Source organism: Gekko japonicus, unplaced genomic scaffold (genome assembly GCF_001447785.1).
Source record: "Gekko japonicus isolate JY-2015 unplaced genomic scaffold, Gekko_japonicus_V1.1 scaffold1385, whole genome shotgun sequence".
Taxonomy (NCBI): Eukaryota; Metazoa; Chordata; class Lepidosauria; order Squamata; family Gekkonidae; genus Gekko; species Gekko japonicus.
The window spans coordinates 57,934-85,925 of record NW_015177055.1 but is presented as its reverse complement, the minus strand read 5'-3'; the positions used below and the strand labels follow the sequence as shown (position 1 = coordinate 85,925).

General features: G+C 40.6%; 1 protein-coding gene across 1 annotated transcript in view; it reads left to right on the top strand.

Annotated features, from left to right (window-relative positions):
* The window catches only part of IPMK (inositol polyphosphate multikinase), an 18,950-nt gene extending 2,382 nt beyond the window's left edge, over positions 1-16,568 (top strand). Inside the window, exons 2-6 of the mRNA XM_015428147.1 lie at positions 6,579-6,664; positions 10,034-10,130; positions 10,758-10,930; positions 14,473-14,554; positions 15,925-16,568. Coding sequence (XP_015283633.1) covers positions 6,579-6,664; positions 10,034-10,130; positions 10,758-10,930; positions 14,473-14,554; positions 15,925-16,547 — 1,061 coding nt within the window. The 3' untranslated portion in view covers positions 16,548-16,568. The remainder of the gene's footprint in view (positions 1-6,578; positions 6,665-10,033; positions 10,131-10,757; positions 10,931-14,472; positions 14,555-15,924) is intronic.
* Positions 16,569-27,992: the final 11,424 nt, after the last annotated feature.

Below are 27,992 nucleotides of genomic sequence, written 5' to 3'. Positions count from 1 at the left end.
AAAGAAGCAAGACCTTGACGTTATACCACTGAAGTGACTTTCTTGGTCTCTTTTGACTGGGGTTTCAATTTTCTGGATTAGGCAAGAGGATAACTTGGTATGTTGAAGTATATCTCAAATTACTAGGCACCTTTAAAACAATGTGATGAAGATGTAAATAATGAAGAGTTTTCACATACATGTAAAATATGCCATTAAAGGGAGCTGCTTTGGGTTGTTAATTGTTCATGGTTTGCCTATTTTATTTGAGTCTTTGGGACTTCCAGCCCATGCTAGATAAATACTTGCAGGTTTAGTGCTCATGTAATACTGCCAAGGGTGCCTGTGGGCTCCTTTGTTTTTGGACAGGTGCCGTTCCCCCTTTCTGTTTTAACACTGTTGCATGCATATCATTAAATGTAACTTGCTCTGAAATAGGAAGGAATGGGACAAGTGTGCATGAGAGGGAAGGTGTCAATGGACCTAAAAAGGAAGATATGGCATTTGAGCTGAAAATTTTCTGAGTTAAAGTTTGCTTGCCTCATTTCCCTTTTTTGGAAGCTGCATGTAGAGTATGGCAGAAAGTGACTGCACTAGTAGTTCATTGTTCCCTTTATGTTGTATAACTCTTCTTGCCACTCTTGAACCCTTCGTTTTTTATGCTCAAAAAGTAGTTAAAATGGGATCAGTTTGACAGCCTCACAGCAGCCCTGTGAGGCAGATTAAATTGAGAGGTGATGGCTTGTTCAAGGCTGTCCAATGAGTTGTGTAGCAGAGCAGGAATCTGCCTCCGGGCTTTTCTGGTAGGTAAGCCCAATACTCTCACTCTGATCTACACTGTGTACTTTCATATGCCTCTTCAGATATGTTAAACTACTGTTTACTCCTTTTTATAACATTGTGTAGCCCATTGGACGTGATACTCATAAAAGTGTTTGTTCAAATGAAATGACACTGTATAAAAGATGTGAATATGGGTTTCAGAATCTGTTGAGACAAGGGAACATATCTACTGTATTTCACTGTAATTACAGCAAAACAGTGTATTACTCTTTCCTGAAAACTTGAGAATAGTCTCAAGGAGAAAGAGCTTTTCTCCCCCCTGCCCTCAGTTATTTCTCTGAAGGACAGCACTCAGCAAAGCCTCCTCAGGTGATCTCAAAAGGTGGAAGCACTCACGTAAAGAGAGGTGCCACATGCAGTATACTGGACGTATAGGCCATGTATTTCTTTGATCTGCTGTATAAAAAAAAGCATAGCATTCGACATTTACATTTACATTGAGATCATCAATGGAAGGGGTTAGGAGCAATAGATGTTTCTATTTTATGTAAAATATTTCACCTTTCCACAAGAGTCCAGGTTCCTTAAAATGGTGAACAGTCAAAACATTAAAACAGATATTAAAATACATATATATATAGTAAAAACAATTCAACAAAACACAGACCTATAAACTTGAAGGAAGGTCACTGAGAGAACACCAAGCAAAACTGAAAGGTCTTCACCCGGTAGTGGAAGACGATGATAGAAGGGGACAATCCATCTCCCTTGGGAGAACAAAGTCTCCAGTTTTGGTGCCATGGTGAAAAAGGTCTGTTCTTGGGTTCTTGCTTGTCTAACCTCAGATGAGCAGGGGCACCCAAAGCAGGGTGTCGTGGTCAGGTAGTTTCATATGGGAGAAGGTGGTCCTTAAGGTATGCTGCCTTTGAGCCATATAGGACTTTAACGGTCAGTACAAGCACCTCAAACTGAGCCCAAAAGTAAATAGGGAACTAGGGTAGGTGGAACAAGACTAGAATTATGTGGCCCCTGCAACCCACACCACCATTCTTGCTGCATCATTCTGTACAAATTGTGTCTTTGGGGCACTTTTAAAGGATCACCCTGAATAGACTGCACTGCAGTAGTCTTAATCTAGATGTAACCAGGGCATGCACCACAGTGGCAAGATCTTTTTTGCCCAGGAAAGGCCACAGCTGGCTAACCTGCTTATCCAACAGAAGCCGTGGGTGCAGCAGCACGGCCAAGCTTCGGACCTGCTTCTTTAGAGGAAAGTGCAATGCCATCCAAAACAGGAAATGCCTTAATAACTGGGTCAGTCTGTCCTCCCACCAGTAGCACCTCCTGTTTTGTCAGTTTCAGCTTGCTTGTCCTCCTCTCTCCCAAAACTGCTTCCAGGCACCAGTCTGAGGATCCTCCTTGTATTGGTGACAGCCCAGTCCAAGTCTCCTGATGACCTCTTCCAGCGACTTCATGTAGATGTTAAAAAACATGAAGGACAAGATGGAGCCTTGAGGAACCCCTGAGGCCAGGAGGGTGAGCAGCGGTCCCCCAGTGCCCCCCTCTGGAACCTACCTTTTAGATAGGGCTGAAATCACCACCAAACAGTGGTCCCCAGTTCCAACCCTGAAAGTCTGCCTGGAAGGATACTATTAGATTTATAACATAATATATGTGCGAAGAACATCATATTCACATTATGCTTATGTGACAAAGTTAGTTGGTTGTAGTTTCACTCAAGGGTATGTGTTGGGGACTACTTGCACAGTGATGATGTGAAGAATTCTTACTCATAAAAAAAAGAATTCTTACTCAGTATTATTTCCAAATTGTACCTGATGATTGAAGATTTCATTGTGTACTTTTTCATTTGGACTTTTTCCAGCTGTAAAGTCCAAAGGCTGGTTTTTATGATTGTCCTATCTATTATATGGTTATAAATAGTAATAAAACATGGTCCCTAGTTATTTTTTAACAAATGAAGTATACATTCAGTGTAGTTCCTTTTTAAGAAGGGCATAGAATCTTTTTAGGCCATATTGAGAAGCCTAAGATCTAGCATATTTCGCAGACTTAAAGCTAAGCCACTAAGTAATGTGTCAAGTATTACAAATGCTTATGTAGCTATGCATTGCAATCCAATGCAGAGTTACTCCCATCTAAGCCAGTACGTGACAAATTCTGGAAACCAGGTCACCATGGCATGTAGAAATTCCATTGAGTACCTAGTATTTTCAGCAGATTCAAATTCTTTGTCCTATTGTCTTTTAGCTTTGCTGCAGCTGTTCCCATCAGCTTTGTTCGCTCCCTTCTCACCTTTTGTAATCATAGGGACTCTGCAAACTTTGGAAAGCTGTGGCCCATCCTTATTGTTAGGGTTGTGATAGACCTTTCCATAGCTTGCCAAGTCCTTCCACTGAAGGAGTGGACCAGGGTGGGCCACTTTCCTTTGCAGCCATAATCAAAGGGGGAGTCTACTAGCTTTGGAAAGCTCTGCCCAGTCCTGATTGTTGGGGCAGGTATCATTGTTAGAAAAAGGTATAATGCAACATTCATACTGCATTAATGTGCCATAAGTAATGAAAGGCCTCATCTGGATTGCTCAGGCCAGACTGATCTCATCAGATCTTGGAAGCTAAGCAGGGTTGGCCCTGGTTAGTATTTAGATGAGAGACCACCAAGGAAGTCCAGGATTGCTACACAGAGACAGGCAGTGGCAAACCACCTTTGCCTTGAAAACCCTAGGGGGTCACTATGAGTTGGCTGCAGATTGATGGCCAAAAATACATGGTGGCATTCTTTTCAGTCTGGGTTGGGGCTGGCTGTGATGGCTTTACTCTCTGATCTCTGTTTGGGTGTAGACAAGAGTCATGCCTCTTTGTTGCTGTAACTAGATTTATCAGCCTACTGTGGACAACACCATCCTGTTGAGGTGTTTGTAGGCATAAGCAGGGATAAAAGGAAGGATACACCTTGGGTTGGTTAAAAACCATTCCTTTTTGGCAGAACTTAGAGGGTTGGTATTGGAGAACAGTTGTCATCAGTGTGGAATTTATCCACAGGGCTCAGTCTTATCCTCCAGACTCTTCATGCTATCTCTGTATAAAGCCCTTAGCAGAAAGCATTTGTGGTTTAGGAGTGGGCAGTCATCAGTTCTACTGAAAATTACTGAAAGATGCTACAGTAAAATCATTGCCAAAAATACTAGGCAGCACAATGAAACTTTTAGGTACCATGACAGCCTGGCCCCTGGGATTTGTTGAGCCTTGCAAGTAGGGGTCCAGTGCCTGACTGCTGTCGTTAAATGGCTAATGGTGAACAAGTTGGAACTAAATCCTGAGAAGATGCTGGTTTGAAGCTCACTGTGCTTCCCACTTTTGATGGGGTCCAGCTGACACTCACTAACTCAACTAAGAGCCTAGGGTTATTCTAGATTCAGCATTAGGAGTGGGTTTTCTCTGTGACATATTCTCCAACTAGGAAATACAAAGTCCACAGAAGGCTCTGCAAATTGGTAGAAAAGATCGGCATGAGATAAGGCCCCACCTGTGACTATGTTCCCTGTAGCTGAAGGTCAGGTGTGCCTGGGGCGGGCATGGACTCAGTTGCTTGGGCCCATTTGAGGCAGGGGAACTTGGCTGTACCACAGTTATTGCTCATGAGTTGGGCAGGAAGGAGCTGGTTGCTGCTGCTCTTGCTTCAAAGAGAAGGGGATGCAGAGACAGATCTATGGCAGCAGTAGCACCAATGTCTTCCACATTTCCTCAGGTCTCTCCCAGCCAACCTCTGAGTGGAGCAACTGTGCCAGGCAGGGGCTCGTGTCTTATCCTTCTATCAAGGCCAAGTGGAATGGGTTTGACCAGATTAATTTTTTTTAAAAAAGGGTTTATTAAATTAGGTAAGTTTGCAGTCTCATTTTTAAGTTTCTGTATTTACAGGTTTATTACATATTGACCATACCTTCTTAAAACAAAAAGTACAGCAGCAGTGAGGAGGTTTCAGATGATCCAGCATTTACTTATTTATGTCACTTTCATGACTTTTATAGGAATTTAAACTGCAACCACATGCAAGGGGTCAGATCTCTATCCTTGTTTTTCTTCCAAGAAAGATACATATGTGAATGTGTTGCTTTCATGGTAACACAGCCATCTAGCATGAACTATCAGCCATCCTAATTAGTGATACTGCTGTGCTGTTATAAAAGGTAGGCATTCATGATAGATTACAAGAGGTAATGACTTGAATTGGATTTATAAAAGCTCAGAAGTACCTATGCTAGTCATAGCCTAATAAGGTTAAAGGGTCAACTTTCTTACAGTTTTAAAAAGCTTCTTGCCCTGATCACCTGGAGAAAATGCTGTCTTGCCCCAACAGCTGGGCCAGTGACTGTTTATAAACTAAACACATTATACAAGAAAGCAAAAAACCCTTTTCAGGGACATACTGCCTGTGCTTTATCATCACAGTTCACCTGTAGTATAAGAACAAAGTTTGAGTCCAGTGGCACTTTTAAGACCAACAAAATTTTATTCTGGGTATAAGCTTTCATGTGCATAAACACTTCTTCAGATACCACCTGTAATATGTGACAAGGGGTGTATCTACAAAGCTGTTGAAATTACGGAGGGTATTTTAGGCCAGTTTTACTAGCTTTAAGGCAGGGGGAGCTAAACAAAAATCTTATATTTCCTCTGTAGTTCATACTAACCTAAGTATTTATGGACAGGGAGATTAGCAACAATATATGTTGAGTGGTAACTTCTATGAGTTTATTTGCAGGGTGGATTTTGGCTCTTCCATTTGATCTTGAACACACTGGTCTTCTCATTTAACCAGTGATGAAAGCAAAACAAAAAAACCGACTACCCAGGGCATATATGACATTTGCATTTCCTCAAAGGCTGTTCCTAAATTAAGTTAAATGCAAAAAAGAACATTGTTGCTATCCTTTGTTTAAACAGGTTTGTCATCGTGTTCTAAATTATGAGCTTGTTTTTTTCCTGTAAGGTTTCCTTTCAAATCTTTAGATCAGACCTATTTTAGTAGTTCAAGCATAGCAAAGAAGTACTTTGAAAAGATCACATAAAAACTTTACCTTTAATCTAGCAGCAGATTCTGCAAGGTTAATTAAGAATATAGTTTACTGGATCAAAGCAAAGCAAAACACTTTGCACTTAGGTTAATTCTTTGCAAGGTGATTAGGTAAGTGGTAATTTAGGAATTATCTGAGCTGCAAATTGTTTTGCTTTGATCTGGGAATTTTGGCTCTTGCACAGCTTTAATTGACTATGTATTGTTCAGTAAACTTAAGTGAAGCTGAAACTGTCCAGAACAAACGACAGTGTTTGGAAATGAAAATAGGAGGGAGGTCAGCTGTAAAATCATGAGGCTCTTGCTCAACAGAAGAGGCATGTCTGGTCTGCAGGATGCGTTGCCAGACTCCAAATGGTCATTTGAAAAACATTTTTGTGTCCATATGTGTGTTGTTGAGGCATCTCTTAGTATTCTGTCTGATTCTTCTTGGAAAACAGCCTGTGTATGGTAGTGTAGAAACCGGATATCTCCGTTGGCTGAAAGTTGTTGTGATGTCTTCCTTATTGATCTTATAATTTTCTTAAGACAGACTTTCTAAGAAAGAAAGTTTTTTGTTTTGTGGATTACTAATATGCTTGCCAATTCTTGTTTATGGAAAAACTCAAATGTTTAATACTGAACAATTGAAATTACAGTTAGCCCCCTCCAAACACACAAACAAAAAGATTATCTTCAGAGTTGAACTGTGAACAAACTTGGCTTTTTTTCTGCCCCCCCAGGAATACTGCAACATCCTGATGGCACAGTGTTGAAACAATTGCAGCCACCCCCCCGAGGACCCAGAGAATTAGAATTCTATAACAAGGTAATCCTCTAAGTGAAGAATTTATACCTTGAACACCCTTTTATGTCTCCCATAAACCCTCTGAATACTCTTGCTGACCCAGATTGCAAATTCTAAAGCTGGTGATCATGGTTACTCTTGGAGAATGTGACTAACATTAGAGGATGGCAATTAGATATATTGGGCCCAAAATTTATTCCTTTTCTAGAAGAGTTGCACCAGTAGTGCAAATGTTAAGTGCTTTAAGTAACAAGTGTAGATGGTATAGTGGTGTAACCAGCAATCTAGAATTTGGCTGGCTTTGTCTCTGGTGCACAACACAAGGGAAAGGAAAGAGGAACGATTCTCTGGTTGACATTGAATTCTTATACGGAAAAGGAAAGAGGAACCATTTCACACTCCCTGCGCTTCCTCATTCTGCCCAGCTCTCATGGCTATTCCTCTGTGTGGGTCCTACAGTGTTTGGAGTGGTCATTCCCAGGAGTCAGAAGGTACTGCAGGAGTGGAGAGGATCATGGGAAAACTGCATTCCATATTCAGAGTGGTTGGATACTGCTCTCTGCATTTAAATTGTGCAGCCACTTAGTGCTGTATAAAATAGGTGGGCTAGGTCTGGCTGTCTATTGCACATGCTGATGGAGAATATGTCTGTGGTGGGCATTTTCCTCATTACTGATGTCTTGAATTATGGAGCAAAGCTTATATATTAAATAATGCAGCTTTCAAACAGCAGTGAATCTTGGCTTCCAAATCAGGGATCATCTTGTCCATACATCAGCCACTCTTTTAATGCTGCTGATGCCATTTGTGTAGTTGCTACTCAGTGTTCTTCCAGCTTTTCCTTTTCCCTGAATGTGCCTTGTACTAAGAAGTGATAGCATTGGCCAACTGTAGCATCTTATTGATTAACCGAGGGTGGTCTATTGGTACGCATAGCTAATATTATGCAACAGCCATTTTTGTTACTAATGGGCATTAGAGTATTCTTGCTATCTTGTTAAAAAGATCACATTGGACAGGAAGGCAGTGGCTGGGCTGTAACTAGTAGTGGTTAACCAGGTATCACGGCATAGGCAGCGCAGAAGTTGTTTGCAGGCTGCGTATAGAATAAAAACTAATACTCTTCTGAAGAGGAAATGGGGGGCAGTGTTCCCTCTAAGCTGAGATAGTATGAGCCAGCTCACAGTTTTTAAGCCTCCGACTCACACATTTTTGCCTTCACTCAGGAAGGATGGCTCCAGAGGAAACTGATTTATGCAGCGGCCAAGTCGCTCACTCACAACTTTAATGCCAGGAGCTCACAAAGTAGACTTTTTGCTCACAAGACCCCACAGCTTAGAGGGAGCATTGATGGGGGGAGTGAGATAAATATGCTTTTGGTGGCAGAGTTGGGTGGTGAGCATTATGTACCTTCCAGCAGGAGTTGCCTAGAGTAATGTCAATGTGAGCATGGAGTGAAATGTAAATAGTTCGTTAGAACAAGAGCTCTGAGCGACTTTGGCTGAAACATTCAGCTGCGAATGGTTGCATTCCTTATTAAAGCCAAAAGCAGTGCACAGCTACTCCATTTAGGAATGGTATTGTACAATGAAGTGTATTTTCTGCATGTGGATCAGATTCTTTAACCTTTTTTCAGTGTAAGAAACTGGATGCCGTGTCCACAGTCATGTGCCTGGGATGAGTCTGTGTAGAGTAACATGTAAAATTTAATGAGAGCAGAATTTTATAGTGCAATGACAATGTGGAAACTAGACTCCTAAAATTAACCCATTAGCCTTAGTTTGAATTCACAGAAACATCCTAGCAGCGAAGTCCAAAGTAGATACAATGGCAAAATAACACATCAGAGCCAAAAGACAGAGGTATTGAAGGAAAAGTATGTTTTAGGGGGAAAAGGAATAAGAGTGAAACTTATGAGGATAGTCTGCATTTACAGGAAACTTCTGATCTCCTGACTTCTTTCAGTCAGTCAAGACACTGTCTTGAGATAACTTTCTGGAAGATGAGCAAAATTACAGCTGTGGCCAGTGAATTAATTAGCAGGGCTGTTGGATGCCTGTCGACTGGCCTTGAGTTCATAATGGACAGTGTGCGGAGGGGTGCTCTCACCAAATTGTTGACAACTGGTTTTTACTGAGCTGAGAACAGAAAAAAGAGATCTTGAAAATGGAATTTTACTTAAAGAAAGCTCATTCCCTTGATATAGGTGGTATAAATGAACATTTTCCCCATTCAGAGTTCCCTAAAACAGGGGTTCTGTCTTTTCCTGTATCTTTCTCTGTGAATTTATCAATGTTCTTCTTTGGGGTAGAAAAGAGATTTTGTGATTGCTTCATTACTTTAAAATAGACATTTAATATTGTCCTAATTGATTTCCAGCTTGGCAAGTTATAGAAAACTTAGAAAGTCACTTTCTTTCTGTCAATGCATAGGGACCCTGCATGAAGATGTTTTGGGATGTACAGTAGGATTTAATGTTCCTGGTATTTTTTTAAGTATGATAGTGAATGAACAACGCAAAACTGGGAAATACCCATATTTAATGGACAAATGTTAATATTTTGGGAGTAGGTAACAAATATAGTTAAGTAGAAGCTCAGAATTCCTAGCTTGTAACAGCTCCATGGCTGTTCAGACCCTGACAAGCGTGTGTAGATATATTCCAGTAGTGGCTGCTCTTGTTTATGGAAGTTATACCAATAGTTGATAACGTTGACTTAAGAATTCTTACATCAAATATTTCCCATGGGATGGCTTTATCATTCCAACATAATAATTTTCTAAAAGTTATTGTTTTAGTAATCTTAGAAAATGCAGAGCACTCAAGTGTATCACTTGGGCTTGGATCCAGACTTACATTTTGTTGGAGCAACGGTTTCTGCCTGTGGAACAGTTTTCCATTTTGGGCTGCTATGGAAAGGGTTGACAGGAAAATCACACTCTGGGTGAAAGTCCATGTACCCTCAGAAATGTTGATCTAGATCCAATCCTTGATATAGTTTTACCTTCAGTGAAGGTAAAAGAGGGATTACTACTCCCCCCAACCCCCCCCCCACAATGAGATATAAGTTATTCACCACAGATGTTCAAACGCATGGCTGTGTGTACTCCCCCCACTGCAACTGCTGCATAAGCTTTCTTTAGCACTGGCTGTACTGTGCTAAATTGTGAAAGTCCCCCCCCCCATATTGCAGTACTTGAACCTGTATTGTTTATAAGGTTTGATCAGTTGTCAGCTTTTATGTATATTAATCGCCTTTATTTTGAAGGGCAACTCCAAAAAGATGTTTCTTTTTTCTTAAGGAGTCTTACATGCCTAAGATTAGCTTGCTACAGGAAGTATGTGAGTAGCTCTCACACAGATTTTTTAAAATATCTGTTTTATTTCAGGTGTATGCTGCCGACTGTGAAGATCCTGTGTTTCTAGAACTGCGAAAATATTTGCCAAAATATCATGGGACCTGGTCACCACCTACTGCTCCAAATGGTACTATTGCCTAGGTGACTCTGTTGTAGGCTATAATTAGATAAACGCAATTGTGGAGATTCCTTTCATAATGTCAGAAACTGAGAACCTTGGTGCTGTTTGATAAAGTCCTATCATGTAGAACATCATAAAATTGTTCACTGATATGGTCTGACAAATAGGAAGTATGTGGTAAATAGGGGCGACTTTCTGCAAACTAAGTGAGATTGGGTTTAGTATCTTCAGATCTAGTGTAGTGCTCATATGTCAAAATACCTTTTCTGTATTCAGCTGCCCACAGCAATACTGCAGATGCCGTAATGGAATATTCATATAAGTACAATTATAGAGCAGCACTTGCACAAAATAAGGCTAAGCAAAGTAGTATTTGAACAAACCTTAAACACTGGTTTAATTTTGAATGTGGGCTGATAATGTGTGGGGACAGACAATGAAGAGAGTAGAGAGCTAGGTCATAGTAAGTAGCTGTTTGGGTAGGATGGAGTGGGGTGCAGTCTGTGAATCCAAAATAATAGGCAGATTTATGATCCTACTGTGCTGCTTTGCTTTAGTTTCTGGTGGCATCTAATGGTTTGGTTGATTTAGATAATGCAATTAGTATAATGCTTTATTCCGGATTGTTAACAGATTTGTACCTGAAACTGGAAGATGTGACCCATAGATTTAAAAACCCATGTATAATGGATGTAAAAATAGGCCAGAAAAGCTACGATCCATATGCCTCAGCTGAGAAGATTAAACAGCAGGTCAGCAAGTACCCACTAATGGAGGAGATTGGGTTCTTGGTGCTTGGCATGAGGGTAAGAAGTAATTCTTCATTGGATTTTTGATAGGTTTGTGCTCTTGTCCAGAAATGGACTATTAAAGACCTGTTCAGAAAATATTTTTCTCCTAGGATTGTACATAGTAGAAATGGAGAGTGAGTATTCTTTACTTCTCACATTTTGGTAACAAGTAAGTTACCAAATAGGAGAGATTGCCCATTGCTACCTTCCTTAAGGGATGTGTGTGTGTGCACGCACGTGTAAAAATAGGACCCACTCCTGACATCTCCATGGTTACAGTCTTGGGGGAAAACAGAAGAAGTCTTTTGAACTGAATTGAATGATATCTTAAGGGGGTCTCTCCAAGGTGTTCTGTCTGTCAGTCTCTCTCAAAATGATGCATAGTAATATAGTAAATTTGGATGTGTCCTAGAGCTTAAATGCACTCTTCCCTTACAATGTGTTTTCCTACATTGCTTTCTCCTTTATCATGGTGTTTTCTTGACCTCTTTTCTTTTCTCAGATTCTCCCTCTCTCCCCATTTGTTCTACTGAATAATATTGCCAAGAGATTAAAATTTTTGCCCACGTTGTTTATCATGATTTTTGTAATGTGTACAATATTTTTACACTATATTTTGATTCTAATTCTTTTTTTGGTGAAAAGATCTCCTGAGTTAGATAGTATTTCGTGGTTTGTTTCATATTCTAGTCAAACATGATATCTGTGTTTTCATCTGTATTTTCTTCGTTATTTAACTCAAACCATATGCATATATTCTTAAGATACAGAATTCCTTGTAACATATACACAGAATAGTGCTGAAACAGTTCGATTCTGGTAAGCACAAGCTTTGTAGCGTCAAGGAGTATCTAGTTTTAAACATATTTTAAGGAAAATAATGTTCCTTATACTGAGCCAGAGCATTGATCCATCAGGCTTGGTATTACCCACCTTTATTATCAGCAACTCATGTAAGATCTTAGGGAAGAAGCCTTTGCGGACTTTGTTTCCATATTTCTATTAAAGTGGAGCTGCTGTGGTTCAGAGCAGGACATCATGAGCTACACCACTGAAGAAGAAGAAGAGATTGGATTTATACCCCGCCCTCACTACCCAAAGGTGTCTCAGAGCAGCTTACAAACTCCTTTCCCTTCCCCTCCCCACAACAGACACCCTGTGAGGAAGGTGGGTCTGAGAGAGCTCTTGACAGAGACTGCTGTTTTTCAAGAACAGCTCTGACAGAACTATGGTTTGCCCAAGGTCATCCAGCAGGTGCAAGTGGAGGAGTGGGGAATCAAACCCGGTTCTCTCAGATTAGAGTGCGCACTCTTAACCACTACACCAAACTGGTAAACTGAACTATGGCCCCATCCCATAGTTGAGATCTGTGGGTCTTTTTGTTCTGCAAGTGCAAGGGGAGAAAGTAGCCTCATTTTTTAAAAAATCATTGTCACTTCAGCTCAAAAACGTAGGGACCAGCATGGGGTGGGCATTCCCAGCCAGTCATCATAATTGATAAGGCCATGTATCTAGTTTTTGCCCGCCTTGTTTCAAAAGATGGGGGCACATACAACATGTAGGGCTTCGGTAGTGATAACCAGCCCTTTGTATTGGGCCTGGAAGCAAATCAACATCCAGTGTCAGTACAGAATGTTCCCTATATGTTATGCCAGCAAGCAATCTCTCCAACATTTTGTAGTAATTGAAACTTCCAAACTGTCCAAGGGCAGCCCCAGGTACAGTGCATCTCAATATTACAACCTTGATGTGATCAGAGCATGGATAACTGGTCAGATCATGTTTCTTAAGGAGCAGGCTTCAGCTGTTGAACAAGTCTAAGTGGCTAACAGCACTTTATTTCATGAAGGATACCTGCACTTTCATCTGTAGAGTTGGATCTAAAGGTTCCTTGAAGAAGTGAACCTGATTCTTCAAGAGAACTGAAGTCCCTTCCAGTACATGCTGAATCCTCATTCCCAGATTAGCCATATTGTTGACCAGAGGCACCTCAGTCTTTCTGGGTTGAGCGTTGTTTTACTGGTTGTCATCCTGATTGTTACCACCTCCAGACGCTCATTTATTTATTTATTAAATTCCTTTTCTAGACCGCCCTTTCCTGTGAGACAGGGATTTAAGAACATTCATTGATGTGTTTTGTCAGAAGTTAACTCAAGCGTCAGTATACACCCAGGGACCTCAGTGGGGTGGAAAGTAGCACTTCTGCCTTGCATCTTCTATCTTGTCTGTGCTTGCAAAGCTCATACTGCCTTTTTTACTGTAACACTCCTGCATACCATCTATTTAGTGAAATGTTAATTGGCTTATTTTGGTTCAATTATCATGTGAATGATTTTACCTTTGACTTTATAAACCAGGCTCGGTCACTGAAGCATATTCAAAGACTACACAGTTAGCTTCCAGGCAGCAGATTTCCTTTCCCCCCAACATTACTCAGCTTGAGGATCAGCTACTAATGTAAATATCATATTTTCTGTTATCTGATGTACATGGGAGACCTCCATGAAGCTTCAGGAATAAATGTCTTGTAACAGAACTTGTGTCCTGTGTCTAGTAATGCTTTAGGGTACTGTTAATTTCTCACATGCTTCTATCTCCTTACTCATTTTGCTGCCAAGAGCATAAGTTTTCATACAGCCAAAGAGATGTGCATGAGCATTAGTTGAGAGCAGAATACGATCAGCAAAAGACAGAAGAGACCCCCTCACTTCTGCAGGAGTATACCACATACCTTGCAGTTGTGGACAGGTTTACATTGGGACCACACAACTTAGCATCCAGACAAGAATAAAAGAACATGAAGACACTGCAGACTTGGCCAACCTGAAAAATCAGCAGTGGCTAAACATAGCCTAACTCAAACAGGACACAGTATCTTATTCCAAGACACTGAAATGCTTGACAAGAAATCTAATTACCATGTCAGATTACACAGGGAAGTCATTGAAATTCATAAACATAGACCCAATTTCAACAGGAAAGAAGAGAGTTTAAAAAGAAATAGGGCATGGTTTCCAGTCCTGAAAAACAAAATGCTCTAGGTCTTACAACAGCACTACAGATAAGATTAGAATTTCAACAGCCAATTCATATGCAAAAGAACCTCCTCATGAAAGCTCCTCCATTAGCATGTCACAGCTTGGGAAACTCCTACAAGATAATCACTCAGCCCTACCCCACCTCAGCCCTTCCTGAGTAGATATAAATTACCTGTCTACCATTTTCCTTCTCACATTGACACAGAGAGTACTCCATCTTTCTCTGTTATACCTCTGAGGATGCCAGTCACAGCTGCTGGCGAAACGTCAGGCACTACAATGCCAAGACCAAGGCCATACAGCCCAGAAAATCTACAACAACTAATGAACTCTGGCTGTGAAAGCCTTCGACAACATAGTGTATGGAATTGTTTGGAGTTAATTGTGTGGATGTCTCATACTGAAGAAAACCTGCTCCATGAATGCAGAGTATTACCTTGGAATGAATCCTAGAGCAAAGAGGAACTTTTGAGAAATGAGCTGGAGTGCAACTTTATTTTTCTGTTTTTTTTAATTAAGGTTTATCACATTCATTCTGACAGCTATGAGACGCAAAACCAGCACTATGGAAGAGGCTTAACAAAAGAGACAGTAAAAGATGGTAATGTTTGTGTATATGTCAATCCAGTGTGTTAAATGAATAGGGAATTTCAGATCTTTATTACCAGAGTATTGTAGCTGGGGCTTGTGCCTTATATGTGGCATCCTTGATAGTGAAAGTTTAGAACAAGTGAATACAATAAATTAAGCAGCCTCTAGGGGATGATATGACAAGAGGCTGTGGGGAGGAAAGAGAGATGCAGACAGGGTTGAGGGGATGGTTGAAGAGGGAGGAATGCCCTTTCCCATTTTTAGTATAATGCATCCATTGGATACAAAGTCTCTGCTCTGCAGTGTAACTGAAAGTACTCAGAATCTATTCTGTGTGTTTTGAGTAGTCAGCTTCATATTCACTGTAATTTTTATAAGGTTTTATAAGATAAATAATAATAATAAATTATCCCTGTATAAGAACGAGAAGCTTACCTAAGGAAACATAATGAGTTCATATCAGAGTTGAAATTTGAACTAGGGGTTTACTTGGTCACAGTTTGCCAAAATAGATCAGACTTTTCCTCTGAAGCAAAGTGTTAGGCAGACAAGCATTTCTTTAAAAATTTGTGTGAACCACATGCATGTAGACTTGGATGGGTATTGGGATGGGCATTAACTGGGGAAAATACAGTTTGGTTCTGTGATCCCGCAAACCCTGTTGAAAGGGACTGCAGTCCCTTTAAATGAGGTTTGCAGAAAGCCCAAAAAATAGCTGAGTGATGGGGAGTAGCTTGCTCCCCACCACTCAGCTGTTTTGGGCTTTCTTGTGCAGTTCTTTAAACTTTAAAAGGACTGCACAAGAAAGCCCCAAACAGCTGAGTGGTGGGGAGCACCCCCCTGCTGCTCAGTTGTTTTTGTGGGTTTTGCAAGGAACAGAAAGTGGGGTTTAAAGAGACTGGGAGTCCCTTTAAACCCCTGCTTTCTTCTCCATGGACGAAGCATCATGAACCGCCACAAACTGCTTTAAAAGTTTGTAGAAGTTTGTGAGGGTAAACCTGTCACAAACATCTGTTCACGAATCACGAACAGGGCAAAATTCATGACAAATATTGCTCAGTGGTTCAGTTCATGTCCATCCCTAATTGGATCAACACCCAGTCATCTCAAAAACTTCTAGATATAACTAACTACACTAAGTTAATATTTTGACCATCAGGTATCTAAAGTAGAGCAGTTACCAGTTTTTTAAAACACGTTGGGTGGAACACGATACTCTGCTTTCTAAAATCTATAAAAATAATTCGGGCCCATATTCTTTTGTCACAATAGCTCCAAATCGCTCTTTGCTTTTGCTTTTTAAAACTTGCTTCCATGTACCGAGACTATTTTAACTTTCCATATCAGCAGCTACTAATTGCAGTGATTTCTTTCTTGCAGGTGTCGCTCGGTTTTTCCATAATGGATACTACCTGAGAAAAGATGTCGTCATTGCCAGTATTCAGAAGATTAAAGAAATCTTGCAGTGGTTTGAGAGCCAGAAGCATCTTAACTTTTATGCAAGTTCCTTACTCTTTGTCTATGATGGCTCATCTCAGATGACAACAGCATGGCTAAATGACAGCACTTTGGTCGAGAAGAGAAGAGTGTCCAAGGCCCAGGGCCCAGGTGGTAATACACTGGAGTACTACAACAACAACATTCGTGTGATCAGTTCTCCAGAAAACGGCAAGCTCGAGTCCTCTGTAGGCAGAGGTTTTTCCAAAATGTATGCACTTCACAAAAGGCACCAGAGTCAGATTTCACTAAAAGTCGAAACTGTGGAACAAGACAACCTGTGGAAGAGCAGTGCATGCTTTTCACAAGAACATCTGAACGGAAATGTTATACCTCAGTTGGAAAAAGTTTTCTGCCACAGGCCCACTGTGGTGCCAGAAAGCGCAGAGGTGGAAGTCCGAATGATTGATTTTGCGCACGTGTTCCCCAGCAACACAGGAGATGAGGGCTATATTCATGGGCTGAAGAACTTAATTACTGTCCTTCAGAATATTTTAGATACCTGAATTTCTTTGCTATGATTTCTACTGGGGGGCCAATTTCAAAGAAAAGCAACAACATTTCTGCACTTGTGATCCTGTTATATGTTGGTTTGTATTGTTCCCTGTTTTACTTGTCTTTGTACTTTTGGTAGAATGATCAAATATTTTATAACCTTACTCAGGAAAATTATTCATAGTTTAGTAAAATAAGGGAAGTGCTAGTGAAGTTTAACTGGTAGTTATAAAAAATAACAAATGAAGCTTAGATTTAAATTGGAAGAGAATTTGTATCTGAAAAAATGGTTGAGTTTGCTCATACCCTTAAATGTTTTAGCTTAAACAAAATGTCCATGCAGCCAGAAGACTGAGCCATATCTCTGAATAACGGGTTACTAGCAGAATATGCTACATCTTCAAAACTGGAATGATCCTATGTAAGGGATAAATACTTAAAAAATTGGTATTCTAACTGAACCAGCATTTTTAGTGAGAATACAATCATACTGCTGCATTCTTAAATCTGGCTGGGGGCTCTCATCCTTTCCTGGCTCATCTCATAACTAAAGTCTTGGAGTGAACTTCCCATGTAGGTGCTGTCAAAACAATGCTATTCAGAAATTGTGTAATAGGACTTGTCGGCCATATAAATATCTTAAGAAACGTACTGAGTTGTATGTTAAGATGCCTGTTTTTCAGAGGCCCTGGTCTTGTTTGTACTAGTAAAGATCTAGCCTCATTCATATAATCGACTGGGTGGCTATAAGGAATTGAAGGGAACGTCGGAAGCAACTCATCAAATTATGGTTGGGTTTATTTCATTCTTTGTCACGGGCAATTCACCGTATAGTAAATAAGTGGAAGTAGTTTGCATTAATAAGAGATTTCTATCTAACATGAGCAGAGTGGACTGACACTCATATAAGTGACCCCTCCCCCACTGCAGCATCCTCCAATATCATACATTCAGGAGTTGGTGGATTATTGGAAATACCATGGGGTTCTTCAGTACAAGGGGGCATTGGAAAAGATCTACTCCTCCTCCTGCTAGCAAAAGGGGTTAAGATCTGCCTCTGTGATTTTAAGAGGATTTTACTGGAGAAAATATCTAAAGAAATGTCTCTGGTCTCCAACTGAAGGTACTTGTTTCCACTTATTCAGTATAAATACATTGCCTCTTGCCCAAGAATAACAATGCCCACATTAAGTAGCTTCAAAATTTTCTAATTTTATGTGGTCAGAATCTGTCCTGAATAAACAGAACTCTGTTACAAGAAAACCTGGGGTAATTTTCTGGAGATATTTGCACGTACATAAATGTATGGCGAAAAGGCAACAGAGGAGGCAGGGCAGGTAAGGAGAATGTTTATGGAATGGCTATCAGTACAGTGCTCACCACTAGATAGGGGCACGTTTGTAGAATTGGCATGTATAGAAATCTGTCTGAGGCAACAAAGCCTAACATGGATTTGGCTGCGGGGAAGTCTCTTCTGTAACCAAAAAGACTGTTCGGTTGTTGGGTCAAGCAGAACAATGTGCTTGAATTCAGACCTGTAACAAGACTTGGAAGCAACCTGTATTCATTTGGCAGAGAAGCTTATTGAGCAGGCAAAAATTAATAGCTACTAGGTTAGAACTGCTGTAAGAGAATTACTGAAACACTTCATCTCCTCTTGTCTTCTTTTGTTCTCTAGACTACTTAGGTTGAAATGGAATGAAGCCTAGGTTTCCAGACTTAATATCAACATTGTGTTAGACTTGAATCCTTGTAAATTATCTTGCATCTATAGGACAAACAGCACTATCAGGGACCTGTATTAACAGATACATCATCAGGTTCACTAAAGTATGGATTGTAATAAACTGGAAGCAACAAAATGTAGCAAGCAGATAATATAGATCAGTACTTTGGAAATCGTGTTCATACAGAAACATGCGATAGAGATTCCTTTTAAATATATGTTTAAAAAGGTGATATATGAGAGTCAAAATATAGGTGATACTAACTTTTGAGAGTGATTAGGTATTTTCAGTGTTCTCTTAAATAAGCCATATTCTGAAGAAGTTGTGCTAGTTTGTCTTATCAGTTTCCTTATTGGAAGTTTGGGTCTAGTAGTTAGAACATCCTTATCAGCAGGTTCTTTTAACACAGAATATTTTTATATGAGAAAGATATATCTGGTGAAGGTAGGTGATATTTCTTGTGCTGTGTCAGTGGAAATCCTGCAGAGTCTGTAGGGTATTAACCTCTGTGCTGTGTTCCATTAGTGTTTTGTAGTAGTCTGCTGTGTTCCTTACAATATTTACTGCAACTACAACATAGTTAGTTCCAGCTAATTTTAAGTTTCTGTACTTGAGTTGGTTAAAATGTTTATTGAATTTGAAAAGCAGAATGCTTTAAATTGGAAGTTGAGTGAAGCCAAAACTTTATGGTAATAACTCACTCTTGACTTATGACAACAAACAGTACATTCTAAATCCTGCACATACTGTTGTCTAGAGTAATGTTTTGAAACTAATATTTTGTGACTGTCACTAGTGGGCAAAAAATACAATAAATACTCTAAATGGGATAGTACGATACCTGGCTTTATCATGCTCTCCATTCCTATAATCTATGAGTTAATTCCATCTCAATATTTCCTGCCCAAAGCTAACTTTTAAGAGTGATATCCTGGTAGTATAAGCTGAAATACATAATTGTGAAAGCAGTCTCTGTATTTCAAAGAGATGGCCTAGTCTAGTTGCTGTTTGTTCAGTATACACAGGAATATATGGCATGTGAAAAGTTTTCTTGTTCACGTTTGAAGGGGTCAGCTCCAGTCTTTTTAGGCAAGATGGAACTGCCCATTGTAGAGTGATGTGAATATGGAAACCTTGTATAGCTGAGAGCTTGGTGTGTTAATCAGAGCACCCAGTGAGTTTAGTATTAGAGCCCCTGCCTAGATTGAGGAATATTTCAGTATACGTTAGTCTCAAACTGTTGTCAAAGTAATGTGGATCTATTTGGAAGGGAAACATTAACTGATGACTGAGGTAAGCACCATGAAGATGTGAAAGTAAATGGCATTGAATTTGACAAGGCAGCTCTTGCCACAAGGGCAGGCTCTTAAAGTATTGCTTTTACTGTGTTTGTGAAAGTGTTTCTTTTAAAATGTGTTATATGGGAAATTGTGTACAGTCCTACCTGATAAGAACTTAAATTGTATAATTTTTATAACGAAACATTTTCATTCTTGGTATTTTTGGATATTGGTGGTTCCTGTTGTATAGATTCAAATTAAATTTAAAATAATGGTATTATGAAATGTTTAAATATTTTAACTAACTAGTTTTACAAAAACTATAAAACTGTGTATAATGGTGTTTCACATGGAGGCTGTATTTTCAAACAAATTATTTTTGCTGTATTGTACAGTAAAACTGTATTTTTGCTTATGCCATAATACTATTCCATATGAGATGCTTAAATTATAGGAAGGGAATTTTTCATATTGTGCAGATCAACTGAACAGTTTGGTGGATTACAACCTGATCCTTGCATGTTAACCTAGAAGCAAGTCACATGAAGTTGGTTGGACATACTCACTAGTAAATATGCATAGAATTGTTGCTAGAGTCTAAAACCACAAAACTCGATTAGTGTTATATAGGAAAGTGAGTTGTTTGTTACTTAAGATGCAAAGTGCAGTACATCTTTTAAATGAGAAATTAATTTATCAAGTACTAATTTAGGAAGAAAGAGGAAGACGCAACCACTAAGTCTTGTTGGACCTAATATTTTTAAATTAGCTCACATTATGTGACCCATTGAAAAATGACCCTTTGATGGACTACAGCTATTTCATATGAACATCTCTGCCCATTTGTTAGCTATTTTAAATTATTATAGTTTACACTGTTTGCAATAACCGTCCCTGCTGAGTGCCTTTTGCTTCAGGTTTGGTACCTTTTCAGTGACCTCGTGTAGCATCTAAGGTGATGTAATTTGAATGCTTTAAGAGTTCAACTACGGTGATGCTTCACTACTGTCATTCCCCCAGTCCCACCCCAGTTACCAATCAAGAAACCAACAAAAGTTGGAGAGCTAGCTTCTATAGCAGCAGTCTCAAGGGCAGTACACATAAAATGATGGGGCCTGGAGCTTTGGCTCACTCTTCCAGCTTCTTCCAGAGCAGGCCTTCTGCAAAACTATTGCTGATCAGAAATGTGCAGACTGCATTCAAAAACCTGAGGAGTTTCATATAATAATGATGGCCACCAAGCTACATGTTTCCATACCAGGAAGCAGCCAGGAAAGTTGACTGCAGATCAGTACTTCGATTCTGTGAAACCAGCTAAATGTGAACCTTTGACATGAGACTTTGATAGCGTAATGCGCGGAGAACAATTTGATTAGTCAGAAGTTCGATGTGGGAAGGCTAAAGTAGACGGCAGTAAATCAGTTGTATTCCACACAGAGCGCAAGTAATTCTTGCACATCATCCATCCAGAAGCCTTACATTCAACTTTGTCTTTTGCTTGTTTTGTACCTACTGCTCATGCTGATAAGCTGTTGAGTTGAAACATAGAATGGTGAGCCATTCAGCCGTGAAATATCACTCCACTACATATCCATGAGCTAAATACTGCACATTTGTAATTGTGGATGACAATTTTGTTAACTGAAGAGTTACTGCACACTTAAAACTTTCATACTATGAATATTTCTACTAATCTCGTGTTGACAGTAAATCTGAAAAAAGTTTTCATGTAGGTTTAGGAAAAGTTCTTTTACCATATTTTCTGAACCATCTCTCCCTTAAATATTTAGTTGTGTCGGAGAGTAATCTTTATATGAAATCCAGCAACAGGACAGAGAGTGCAACTGGTGGTCTTGGGAACAAAATGTACATTTTACACACATTGTCTAATCATTGTCTCAATATGCTTTGAAAAATAACATGTATAAATGTTGGCACTGGATATAAAATATCTAAACTGGCTGAACTGACGTTGAATTTAAAATGTCCAAATATGATATTGCACACCTGAAAATGAATGAAACCAGAGTGCACATAAGCACTTTAATGCTCTGGGAACTGTGCTGGAAAATAAATGGATGCATGTGAAATTGCACCTAAAGCTGTGTTAACTGGTGGGGAGGGGGGGGGAGTTCTACAACTTAAGTGTTTTGTATCTGAATGAATGAATGTACTTAGTCTGGTTTTACTTTCTGTGACTCAGAGGTCTGAATTCTGTTGGCACAATATCCTTTGGTTTTTGTGTGTTTAATTGTAAATGACGGTGGGGGGGGGGCCTCGAGGGACTGTGGAGGTATGTCAGTTGTTTTATAGCAAAAAGATCTATTATGCTCTATACCAATTCTTTTGTAATTTATGTGATATTTAGGTAACTCTAATAGCTGTATATTTGGCTGACTATTAAATTTTCTTTTAAGTTATCCTCATTGCAGTAGGCCCTTCTTTTTTCAAGTCACAGACCACTCCAGTTAGGGGAAGAGATTCTCTTGCTCTTTTAATTTCTGTTGCCAGCTGAATTACACATCTTTAAACGGCTTAATTCTAAGGGGAGAAATGTCGGGCCACTAAGTTGTTTTTATATGTTTATATAGATACATTTGTATGCATGGCGTTTTTCTGCACAAACATAAGCAAATGACAGGCTGATGCCCTGCAGAATTTATAATATACATTTGCATGGGGAGAAAATGGGGGGGGGGGCATCCTAGAGGCAAAGACAATATGCAGAGATTATGCAAATACAGTTGCACATATACTTGGGCTAATTTTTGCAGGAAGTGATAACTAAAGAGTTAAGCCACAAGCCTCACAGAAAAGGCAGGTTTTGAGGAAGGATTTGGAAGGGGAGAGATGGTGTTGCCCCCTGGTGTTCTGGAAGAGAGTTCCGGGGTGTAGGGGCCAGCAGAGGGGAATAGTTGGAGTTCCTTAAAGGGTCAGGAGACCTTGGAAGTTAGTGCGTTGGTGACTGTAGGACAGGGATGAGTGATAAGGGGGAGAGGCAAGGACTCAAAGGGCTTTGATGGTAAGGATGAGGAGTTACAGGACTGACTAGGTAGGAACCAGGATATAGGACTGTAAGGAGAGGGGAACTGCATGCACAGAACAATGAGGTGAACGACTTTGGCAGCAGTGTTGGGAACAGAAGAGGTGAGGTGTGATAAAGGTGGCAGTCGAGATGCCGGATGACCAGCTAGTGAACAAATGTCTACTGTAACTTGCAACAGCTATTCAGGGTCACAGGTAGAGTCTTTCAGAGCACATACTGTCTGATGTTTTATGTACTGAAGAATGAACCTAAGATGATCAGTTAATCAGTTTCCCTACCACCAAACCATAGCTTTTAGACTCTGGACATAATGGTACAAGAAAGGGGAGAGATTAAGAACTTCAAGTGTAAAAAGGATGGTGGGTGATTTCTGTAAGAAATTGGCTGCACTGTTAAGAATTCAAATATGTGAGCCTTCACCCTTGAGGAGGCCTGAACAATTATAGTGAAGGGAAGATTTTTTTTTTTTTAGGTAGCTTGGCCACTGATATTAGGCTTCAGATACTGAGCCTGAGAGAGTGTACAATAATCTCCCCACCACCACCTTTTGGGTTTACGTTCCAATTCAAATGCAGGTCAGCCAGTTGTACAAAAAGCAAAGCCACAAGAACAACTGATAAAAATTCCCCTAGTGAAGTTTCTCTAGTGCAGCACTGTGACTGTCTAGTATGCAGTTGGCTTCCCCGCATTTCAGGCATAGTCACTGTCAGGGCAGCCCATTTTATACCCTTTTCAGAAAAGATGGATCTGAGCAACTGTAGAGTGCCTTACCTTGTCAGATCTGGGAAACTAAGCAGTCGGCCCTAGTTACCATTTGGATGGGAGGCCACCAAGGAATACTAGGGTCGCTATACAGAGGCGGACAATGGCAAATCCACCTCTCAACACCTCTTGCCTTTAGACCCTATGGGGTGGCTATAAGTTGGCTGTGACTTGAAGGGAAAAAAAGGAGGGGCATTCATGGATGTCAGTTAACTTCTTGTCTTGCTACGAAATTTGGTTTTCAGTGTAAAATTGGATCTGCTTGAAGAAAGGGGTGAGGTTAAGAACTTCAGGGGGATGGGAAGAAATTTCTGTGAGAAATTGGCAGGCAAAGTTAAAGAAGGAAAATACTGTAATGCTTAAAGACTCAGATTCGATGATTTAACAGTAGTAACTTTCTCCTTATCTTTAGGAGAGACCGTGTATCCTGCTAAAACTGCTTTGCAAACATGTTTCCATCTTGTCCATACTTCTGCATGAAAATAACATACGGGATGTTTTCCTGACCAGTGGAAACCTCGACACTGCAAGTTTTCTTTTGCGCCCCTCATCACTCTTATTACCCCATGCCCTTCTGTTTTCACAGCTCTTTTAGAAAGAAGCAATAAATCAAGATCTTCCAGTGAAGGAGAACACTCTGTCTCTTCTATGGGGGAAGTAAGATGACATTGGCAATCTCCTTCAGCCTGTTTTATTTTGGCAGGTGAGAAGTTAATGTCATGGTCAAATCGTTATAAATACTACCTGCTGCTAGGAGAGCTGTAAAATTTAATGAAATGGTGTCCTGATTTAGCACTAGTACACTTTAATGTCGCCTATTATTAAATAAGGCCTGTTTCTGGTGGCTTTCTTTTGGTGTCTTAACAGCTGCTCTTGTTTGTGGCAAATAGGTGTGTACAATAATCCCCCCCCCATTTTGCTGAACTGCAAGATTGGGTTTATGTTCCAGTTCAAATGCAGGTCAGCCAATTGAACAAAAAGCAAAGCCACAAGTCTGGTTGTCATAAGCAGTAGGCACAAAGCTGCGTACTGTAAAAAGTTCTCACTGCAGTGTAAACAATGTTGTGCAAAATTGTGAATTCTGCTCTTGTGACGTGACAATCCCTTGGTCACAGGCAGGAGATCTTGGGTGTGTGTGTGTGTGTGTGTGTAGTGGACAGTTTGATGGAAGTTCAACAAATAGTGCCACAGCAGTGAAAAAGGTAAGCTCCATGCTAGGGATTAATAGGGAAAGGATTTAAAATGATACAACCAGGGTTGTAATGCCCCTAAGGGGTGAACACACACAAACACTCATGAAGCTGCCTTATCTTGAATCAGACTGTTGGTCCATCAAGGTTAGTATTTACTCAGGTTGGCAGCAGCTCTCCAGGGTCTCAGACAGGGATCTTTTACATCATATGCTTAGTCCTTTTAACTGGAGGTGCTGGGGATTGAACCTGGGACTTTCTGCATGCCATGCAGATGCTCTACCACTGAGGCACAGCCCCTCCCCTCATTTGGTCTCATTTGGAATGCTGTGCACAGTTCTTGTTTCTGTATCTCCAAAAAGACATTTCAGAGCTGGAAAAAGCACAGAAGAGGGCAACCAAGATGATTAAAGGGTTGGCATTCACTGGAAGTGCACGTGGTAATGGCCACTAGCATAAATGGCTTTAAAAGGTGATTAAACCTCTGATTACAAGTGATAGGAGGCAATATCAAAAGAATATGTCCATGCTCTCTTGGGTCCTCCGTGGCAGCTAGATGGCCACTGTGTGAAATAGAAAGCCTGACCAGAGACAGAACGACCTGGCAGGGCTGCTCTTGGGTTGTTAGGGAACAGCTGCTATAGCATAAACAAAATAGTTTTTGAGTGGAATAGTTAATGCAGCAGCCTCATCATGTCCCTAAAAGCAAGTACTTTTGGGGACTCCTATGGATCATAAATATGTTATATGCTATGTACTGTCAGGTCACTTCTGCCTCATGGCGACCCGATGAATTAATGACCCCCTAAAACATCCTGTCATTTAACAGCCATGCTCAGGTCTTGCAAACCGAAGGCGTGACTTCCTTTCTCGAGTCAATCCATTTCATGCTGGCTCTTTTCCTGCTGCCTCCAACTCTTCCTAGCATTATTGTCTTTTCCAGTGTCTCTTGTCTTGTTGTGATGTGACCGAAGTATGATAGTCTCAGTTTTGTCACTGTAAATATGAGGTAGAAATAAAATGAAAGGCTGAAGTATGGGTTAGTGCAGTGATGGCGAACCTTTTAGAGACTGAGTGCCCAAACTGCGACCCAAAACCCACTTATTTATCGCAAAGTGCCAACACGGCAATTTAACCTGAATACTGAGGCTTTACTTTAGAAAAAACAGCTCATACATTAACTTAAGATGATCCAAACAAAATAAGAAAAACAATTCCAAATGCTTTCATTTACTTAAAATTATTTGGCAGAGAATTCGACACTTTAATGATGGTCTGGGCCTGGCTGGGGCGATGGCACGTGTGCCCACAGAGAGGGCTCTGAGTGCCACCTCTGGAACCCGTGCCATAGGTTCGCCATCACTGGGTTAGTGCAATATGCATCGCAAAATTCTGAGCCAACATGTGGTGGTGAGCCCTTTTTGCCCTTGAAGATGTGGCTGTGAGGCATGTGTGCATGGAAATGTAAGTTGGAGAGTTCTGTAATCTGTTCCCTCTTGGTCCTCGAGCACCAGTCTAAGGCATAGCCCTGGAACGAAGGAGGTCCCAAGATCCTTGCTCCCTCCCTCCCTTCCTCCCACTCCACCTTCAAAGTGCTCATGGTTGAATGGAAGCAAGTGTCTCTTGTGTGTGTGTGTGTGTATATATATATATATATATATATATATATATACACACACACACACACACACACACACACACACACACACACACACACAGAAACAGCCTGGGATTAGGGTGTTTAAAAGAATGCCTTCTTCCATACGAACCTGCCTATTAAAGTCTCCAACAGAGCTCCAAGTGCTCTCTGCATTTGGGAGTTAGGCTGGTCACCGCAGACACGAGGACTTTTTCTCCAATAGAACCCGTTTATGAAATTACCTCCCACTCATTCTTCAGCTGCTGGGTGAACTTGTCTTGCTTTCCTGAGTCTTTGGGTACTCAGTTTCATTCCAGCTTCTTATTTATTACTATCTGTTCTATCTTCTGTTTTATTAGATCCCACCATTTTAACATTTGCATATTTTAGATCTTTAATTTCTTATGATTAGGACTCATGGGGAAGGTAGGTCACTAGAATCCCATTTTCCACTCCCACCAGCTGTGTCCTTGGCTTTCTCTCCTTGCTGCCAATTCTGGCTTCCCCCGTTCCTCTCCACTGACTCTGGCTCTGTTCCCCCCTTGACTCTTGCTTCAGATTTAGGCTCCAGCTTCCCTCACCTTTGGATGGTGGCTGCCATCCAAAATGCTGACTCTTCCAAAATGCTGACTTTTCAGGTGACATCTGTGCATGCAGAGAAGTCCCTGTTAACACTGGGTTTTTTAAATCCTCCCCCATCTTTTTTTGAATTAATACTTTTCTCCAGAATGGTGTTTGTGTGTTCCCCCCTGAATTTGCAGAATCTTCAGTCATAGATGTGGTTGGCCTCATTATATGGATTTATCTATCGGGGGGGGGGGGGTTTAGCCCTTGCCCCTGAGGCTTGGATACAGGGATGTGTATGAAGTGCATGTGAGAGAGGTTCATTTAGGTCACTCCAAGATGTCAGCTTTTCACAGCACTGGGTAGCCCTATGATGGGTTACTAGGGTATTTGTTCACATCCCAGATAATCTATTAGCTCTACTTGCAGATGCAAGGAGGGGGCAATCCATATAGATTAGCAGGATTGTCAAACCTACAACTGCTGGAAACTCTAGCAAAGGAAGTAGTACTTTCCTCTTTGGGTCTGTCTTCCTGTTACCGAAGCTCTTATCAAGAACTCCTGGTCAGAATCTGCAATAGTGGTGATTCATAAGGAAAACAGAGACCCGACCAACCCAGCCTCGTACAGACCGATCTCCTTGTTAAACCATGACAACAAGGTCTTCACCTCCATTCTCGCAAACAGAATTAAGTCATTCATCGCACAATACGTGAAAGCTGATCAAACAGGATTCATTCCAGACAGGCAAATATCAGATACCATTCGCAGATCTTTGAATATCATCATTAACGGGAAAAGAACTAAAGAAGAATCACTTATCCTGGCACTAGATTTTGAAAAAGCGTTCGATTCAGTGGAGACAGATTATATGCTGGGACTCCTAAGAAGACTCGGGTTTGGGGAAATGATCGTGAGAGGAATACAGGCACCTTATGGTAACAACAGGCAATGTTCCCTCTAAGCTGTGGAGTCTTGTGAACAAAAATTCTACTTTGTGAGCTACTGGCATTAAAGTTGTGAGCAAGCGATTTGGCTGCTGCAGAAATCATTTTGCTCTGGAGCCATCCTTCCTGAGCTGAAACAAAAATGTGTGAGCCGGAGGCTAAAAAACTGTGAGCTAGCTCACACTAACTCAGCTTAGAGGGAACACTGACAACAGGTCAAGAGTTAGGATCAACAACACTAACTCTCGCTTTTTCAGAATTTCCAGAGGGACCAGGCAAGGTTGTCCCTTATCACCGTTAA